We start from the raw sequence: 7,324 nt of genomic DNA, 5'->3' as shown, positions 1-7,324 counted from the left end.
GAGCCAGCCGATGAAATTTGTACGAGTGTCTGGACGGGCGTTTGTTAATCGGCGAACGTAACAAAACTGGAGTGAGGGAAAGATCGCGGTTGGCGTGATCGATAGGAATCTTAATCCAGAAGGGGTAACTCCCCGATAATCTCGACGTTGAAATTGATTTTCGGCCCGTGCACCTACGTGTACCGGAGTCGCTTATATAAATGGGTCAGGTCACGCGCGTATGGAAAGAAAAGGGCGATCATCAATTAGACGACTCTTTCGCGTGGATCCCCGGATGGCCTCGTTGTAACTTAACAGTGGCCGCGCGTATATAACGTTCGAGAACACCGCACATAGGATCGTTCTGTCTAACCGGACGTTCTCGTCGATGTTGCTGGAAATAATGGTAGTTAACCTAGCCTAAGGGTAGGAGATCAAGACACTCGTTATCGCGAACGTTATTTCAAGCAATAATTCCTCTCCTCAGCTTTATCCCACATTCTCTTTTAAATCTGTCGATCGTCGCTATATATCTTCGCGTTTTCGTTCTCCTTTTCTTCTCCTCTTTATCTTCCGCCGATCGAGAGAACACGCCCACGAAAGGACGTCGTTAATCTCGATCGCGTGACAAACAGCCGATACACGATTTCCCTTCGATATTCCAGTCGGTGCGTACGTGTACCGACGAACACGCTTCTTCCATGGCGCGTTTGAGAAACAGCCACCTACTTTTCTCGTCCCTGATTCGCTCTCTGCTTCGATCCTGCGTCCTTTTCTTCCTCTTTCCGACGATTTTTCCACTCGCGTGTTAGTGAAACACGAGCAAAAAAGGGGAAGCAACGGCAATGGCAACGACGATCACAACGAGAATGAGAACTGCAGCGTCGGCTGCGAGCGTTTTGTGGGAACACGGGAAAAGCCGGATGGTTGGCTTCGAATGAATTTGCGGGACGCGTTTTCAGCATGTATCTCTGAGTAGCGGTGAGTGGCGAGTATGTATCGGGACCCTGACCTAGAAAGCGGCGAGTATCGATCGTAACTAGCGAATCCACACTTGGGGCTCGCCTTCCTTTTCCCTTCCTTTAGCTGCGGGCCTTTAACGTCATCCAGACATCACCTTGCACCGCTACACCAGATAATATTCAACCATCCTTCCTGAAGGATTCCACTCACCGCTCTACTCGTTCCCGCTCGCGGAAATACTTTAAACGTCGTTTGCTCGACTCGTGGCCGAGCTCTTCGTTCGTAAACGAGCGCGATTTCGTTCAACGACGCGGCGATACCGCGTCCCACCTATCAGATATCCGAGGTGCCTACACGGTTTCGCTTTATCGAGTTTCTTCTCGAGTGTCCTCGAGCGATACGATTTCTTTCTCAGCAGCGACATTTTCCAAAACAAGTTGGAAACTCGAAAGAGGATGGAACGATAGATCGCGCGACGTGCTTTTATAGATTTCGCGTTCCCATTGTTCGTCCTACGTGAGCGAGAACGAAGACGTGGAAATTTGTTCCGTCGTCGTTAAACGATCTCATAGCAATAAGGAAAATGCACCGAAATAACAGCGATAGTTTTAGTAAATTGACAGGTCGGGCCATCTATAACGAGGCTCGTTCCCACGTACGTATTTAACGTGCAGAGCTTAGTCGTCTCGTTTGAGTGGTTTTCTCCGAAGTAGCACTCTTCGTACGTCACTCGTCGTCGTCGTCGTCGTCGTCGTCATCGTTGCCGTCGTCCACATCGACATCGACATCCGCTTCGAATCTCGTCCCAATTGAACGCGTTATTTATAATGAACGTGGCGCAAGCAGGTTCGTTAGGTTTTTTAATAACTTGCAGAGAATACGAGGCAAATGAGCGGCATCGTGGCGAAAGGCCAATCGAAATCCCCTGTGACGTTTCTATATAGCTCGGAGTCATTTTATCGAAAATCCTCATCCTCCCATCGCTCGCGTTCCCCGAGGTGCAGTCACGATTACCCATCTCCGTTAGGAACGATATTAACAAATTGGACCGCGTTGCTTTAATCCCTCCGCCCGTCTTTATTTTCGAACTCGTCTCCCGTGGTTAACGTCTCGTCACACTTAGGCTTAATTCCCGTGGTACTCTCGGTTTATAGTTTATAGTCTTCGTTCTATTTACAGAAGAACGTTTCTCGAGTTTGTCCTAAATGCCAACCTCGTCCTCCCCCCGTTTCTCGTTCGCGTTCCTCCCTTGTCTTGCCTGATATATATATATATAAAAAAAAAAGAGAAAAGCAGAATACAAGAAAAAACCGGAAAGTATGTACGCGTTCGTATCTGTACGCCGGAGAAATTAGAAGGAAGAATCGCGAAAGAATTACATCGGCTGAGTTATCCCGTGTTCGATATGGAAAGTCGAGCGAAGAAATCGAGGTGACCTTCGCAGATGGAGGTTGAGCCAACCACGAGTCATCAATCACGTCAGCTTTTGCATTACAATTATCCGTTAGCCGCGTCTAATCCTTTACACGCAAGAACCCTTGCGAGAATCTGACACCGTTGAAAAGGGCTCGAGCGAACGATATCGATCGAAGCTTCCCGTAGCTTCGATGTTACGCTACTTTTCGGTGGAATATCACGTGTATCTCGTGCATCTCTTATCTCGTATTCGCTGGATAATATTTAGCCAATATCGCGCTATCTCGAGTTGCGAGCAGTTTGGCGTACAATATCTTCCAGTTACTCCGACGAGAGTTAAAATTGGATTTCGTTGTTGTTTTTTTCACCTTGAACACCGCGCTACAGCGCACGCATACAACTTCCCGCGTGGAAATTATAGCTTCCTTTTCTCTCGCCGTTGTACCCTTCGCAGAAACCAATTTTCGCTGCTGTAAATGAAAGCCGAGGGAAAATTGGTATGGCGATACTCGAAGCTGGGCTTAATTTTCTGGATAATTTGCCGAACGACACCGGAAGACAACGGAACTCGTTATCTTCCAACGTTGGTCGTTCTGGATTTAATGGCAGATTAGCAGCCGAGACAAGACAAAGTTATTGAAACGTACGCCACGCCGTCGAGAAACGACGATCGCTCTTTTCATCGGATCTCGCATCGCTGCCTCGTTAACGTACTTAATGGCCCTCGATCTGGCAGTCGTTCCGCCGTACCGAACGTACAATACAAACTTATTCGGAGGAGAACGGAACGTTCAAACGACGCCGTCGCGTCGTCTGCCGTCTCTTCTCGGGGCTATCGATGCAACTTGTTTTTCTCGGTAAACTTTCCACTTTCCTCCGTTAGTTTCTTCTACGCGTCTCTTTCGCTCGCATCGCGGCTCTCTGCCGTCACGTCGGGAAACCAAGAAGAAAAGAAAGGAAAAGAAAACGAGTGCAATGAAATTGTTGCTCGGTTCGGATGAAATTGTCTCCGTAGCTACGAGATGGAGAAAGTCGCGCTACCTTGTCCTTCTTCGTCGCTGACCTTCTGCCACGCGACGAACGCTATCTCGCCATCTGACGAACGCGAAGATATTCGTTCTATCTAGGAGACGGGTTTATGGCTGCGCGAAGGACACCGATCTATATCTCCGTTCTTAACGATCGTTTCATCCAACGTCCTTTCTCCGTATACCTATTATACACAGGCCATTTCGGTGTTTCACGAGCGAAAGCACTTGTTTGCTTTCCAACCGATCGGCCCGTGCTCGATCAAATGCCTGTCTCGTGTCCTCCTTCGCCAATTGCCAGTTGGAAAAGCGGTGCTGCTCCGCTTCGATTTAATTGTCCTCAAAACCGAAACGCGTCCGCTAACAAACCTAGGCTGATCGAGCTTTGTAGGTTAATAGGTAGCACTTGGGCCGACCCGCACGGGATTATTCTACTTGATTCGTCGTTCCTCCCTTCTCTCTCTCTCTCTCTCTCTCTCTCTCTCTCTTTGCCTCTTCTTTTGTCTCGCTCGAAAATTTCCATCGCCGGTCGGAGAACGCGAATATCCCGCCGTTTCTCCGCGTCTTAATTCGTCTACAATAAAGAAATTAACAAGATTCTACCACTCGGAAGTTTGTTAACGCTCTTTTATTCGCGATACTCGCTCTTTCACGAGGCTTCCTTTCCCGTGATTCGTATCGCCAGCCATTAACTGTAATTTATCAAATGCAGCGTCGTTGATTTCTTTCTCTAATCGTGCCTCTTCCTTTGAACGATTTCTCTTCCTCTCTTTTCTTTCTTTCTATTTTTACCGTGTCTTTGTACTTTTTCTACGCGAACGATTATACCGCTCGAGGAAGGTAGAAAACGCAAAGGGTAAACAAAATTATCGGAGCTTAACAGCTCGAAACCCGATAGGCACCTCCTCCTTCCTTTATCTCGCTCTCCATCGCGGACGAATCCCTCCCTTTCGCGTATTCTTCTACCTTATACTTTTCCATCTCGCTCGAGGCGACCCAAGGGTCGATACTTTCATCGCGGTCCGACTTCTCGCCGACGGCTCTACGCCTTTATTTTCTCGCCACGTTTCCAGTTTCGAGAACGAAGGCCACTCGCTACAGCTTTTTCCCCCTTTGACCTAGTACCATCAGCACGGGCACACGCGATTGGTCCAAGCTAATCGCCGAATTACGTCTTCTTCCTTTACCTCGCGGCCTTTTCTTCGCGTACGAGTCTCTCCGCTTTCGTCGCTTTTCACCTTCACATCGAAAGCAATCAAAGCCTCGCAATATTTCATGCGTTCGTTTTAGTCCTCGGCTCGAGAGCGAAATTGCCACTAAAGGTGAACTTGGAGCAAGTCGGTAATTAACGGAAGAACGTTCGGTTTAATGCCTCGTATGAAAGACGATACGAACGATCGAATTGCTCGCACGAAACGCTGCTCCGCGCGGTATCAGATTATAGTTATTGCAAAACCTATCCGTCACCGCGTTCAACGTCGCTTGACGTTCAAATATTTAAAGGAACGCGTTAAGCAAAGTTTCTCTTCTGCTGTTTACCGGCAGTCGGGTTAATCGATAAACACGACTAATGATGTATCTTAAAAAAAGAAACTCTTAGAGGCGGCTGGTGTATAACGCGAGAGAAGGAGCGAGAAAATGAGAAAAAAAGGGTGAAGAAAGGGGACGGGGAACAAAGGCGAAAGAGAAACGAGATAAATAGGAAACGAGGTAGCCTCCGGCTAGACACATACTTTCGTATCGCGCACACTTTTCAGTGTTCTTCTCGCCATTCTTGCCCGACCCGTTCAGTTTCTTCTTTGACCTAGTATCGTGCGAATAAGCGCAGAATCGGCTCGCATCGTGGCAACGAGGTAGCCTCGGTAACGAACGAATTTCGAGTGCCTCATGTCGGTTGTTTCCTCGCTACTTTACCTATTTAAAGACGAATCACGACGCTCGGCCCTGATTATCGCGGTTACAAGGTTAAATTAAGAGGGAGGAATTACACCGGAGATGATGGTTCGAGGTCGAGAATCGTGGGAATTTACTTGCGAGGGAGCAAGAAAATATTTGACGACTCAGAGGCTGCGTATTCCGTCCGTGGGATGAAAAGATAACAGTAATTTATACGCCGAGTGGGATTCTTGCCCGTTTGAGATTCTTCTGCTTGCACGTCATACCGGAGTATCGCGAAAGCGCGATTTCAATGGGAATATTACACGATGCAAATACTTGCGTCACGGTACAGACGTAAAGCTCGCTTCTGAATCGCCATTCCATTTTTTTTTTTTTTTACCAATTTATTCCAACGAATAAACAAGAAGGACGAGCGGATCTTGCAGTAATATTTCACGGCACGTGTCTAGTGTCTGTGAGAATTTTCCATGTCTTTTAGTCGACGTTTTCGTTACGATAACGAGACGGAAGTTCCGGATGATTCGAACGTCGGAATCGCTTCTTGCCTGTTCGCTGTTAATTAACGTCATCCCCGGAAGACGAGGGAAACTCACGGCGGAGAAATTGGTTTTCGTCTTATCGAATACTCGCGACTCGCAAAATTCGGAACGGACGAGCGAACGTTTTCTTGGAAAGTGGCAATCGCTTTGTCGTTTGCGAAGATAAAAAAGACACGCCATTTGGCGAAGGTAGCTTGTAACGCGATGGTTTAAACGTGTTCTTACCGGGCATGGCGACTCAACACGAATCGTAAATGGATTTCACTGGCTCGACCGTTAATCCGCTCGCTGTAATTTTCTTAAACACGATTCACCGGCCGATCTACTCACGCGCGATAGCATTCCACTCGGATAATCCAATTGCGTGACGATCGCGCGAGTTAAACTTATTATACGAGCGCGACAAACGACTCCAAGTCTCGGCAAAGTACCTCGTGAAATTCGTTAGTGGCATTTTCTCAACGTTGCCTTTTCTACGCGAGCTACGGGCAATTCCATAAACGCAGATTCTTACGCGCAAGTGGCTTTAGCGCGATTCGTGGAGCAACGTATTTGCAGATCGTTAACAGTTAAGGTCGGTAGGCTGGCGAAATAGACCAGAAAACGGTAACTGTTACGTAACGCAAGGTTGTTTTAGGTAATCGGGCGAAGTAGAACGTAGCAAGGAAGCGCACGAAAACGCCTTTGAACGACTCTAGCTCATTATTATTTCGTAGTTTCAGCTTTAGCTAGATTTTAAATGCACGCTTAAATGGAACGTATGTACGTATATCCACGATACCTACGGCAAATTTCCAACATCGCCGTCACGATGTCCGATGCACAGATCCCGTTCGACGTTGGAATTTAGTTGCGTGGGTCGTGGAAAAAGTTTTCTGCTTGCCAGTTGCACTCTGTAGCATCGTAAATACTGGTCATGGGCGTCGATCATTTTGTTACTCCAACTAACGTCGTAAATATCTTGTTTGTATCGGGTCGTTTAAACCGCGGAATAAAACGATCGTTCTTTTACGAACGAGAATATTCCGCGGAGTATGGCGATTCCGAGCGGACGTAAAAACATCGTATTTCTATATAGCCGATGCTCCGAAAACTTGTAGGCAAAATTAATTGTAATTCGATCTCGCGTGTAAATAATCGTATAGAGAGAGAGAAACGCCTGCCGGTATACCATCGATGCCTGTGACGCCAGTTTCATAGACGATCAAAGTTGCTAGAATAGATAGAGAAGCAAAGCGTTTGATCGTAGCGCGTGACTCGATGTTTTTCCTCGTTAACCTGCATCTCTGGTGCTGTTCAGGCAAAGTGGACGAGAAAGCGACGCAATTGCACGCGATAGCTTCGCTAAAGGTGCTACTGGATGCCACCAGGCCGCACAACGGCGCTGCTACGTCGACCGCCGCCCATTATTCCGGTGCCTCGTCGAGAGAGACCACTCTGCAGCTGCAGCAAGGCTCCCAGGGCACCACCACGACCACCACTACGACGACGACCACCGCC

General features: G+C 47.7%; 1 protein-coding gene across 2 annotated transcripts in view; it reads left to right on the top strand.

The window, feature by feature from the left end:
* The window catches only part of LOC100743513 (sodium/potassium/calcium exchanger Nckx30C), a 47,295-nt gene that overhangs the window by 23,452 nt on the left and 16,519 nt on the right, over positions 1 to 7,324 (top strand). For both annotated transcript variants that reach the window (XM_012389587.3, XM_024369885.2), the window contains exon 4: positions 7,125 to 7,318. In XM_012389587.3, coding sequence (XP_012245010.1) covers positions 7,125 to 7,318 — 194 coding nt within the window. The remainder of the gene's footprint in view (positions 1 to 7,124; positions 7,319 to 7,324) is intronic.

Source organism: Bombus impatiens, unplaced genomic scaffold (assembly GCF_000188095.3).
Source record: "Bombus impatiens unplaced genomic scaffold, BIMP_2.2 scf_0647, whole genome shotgun sequence".
Lineage (NCBI taxonomy): Eukaryota > Metazoa > Arthropoda > Insecta > Hymenoptera > Apidae > Bombus > Bombus impatiens.
The sequence above is the reverse complement of the archived record's forward strand: the minus strand, read 5'-3'. Positions and strand labels throughout refer to the sequence as shown.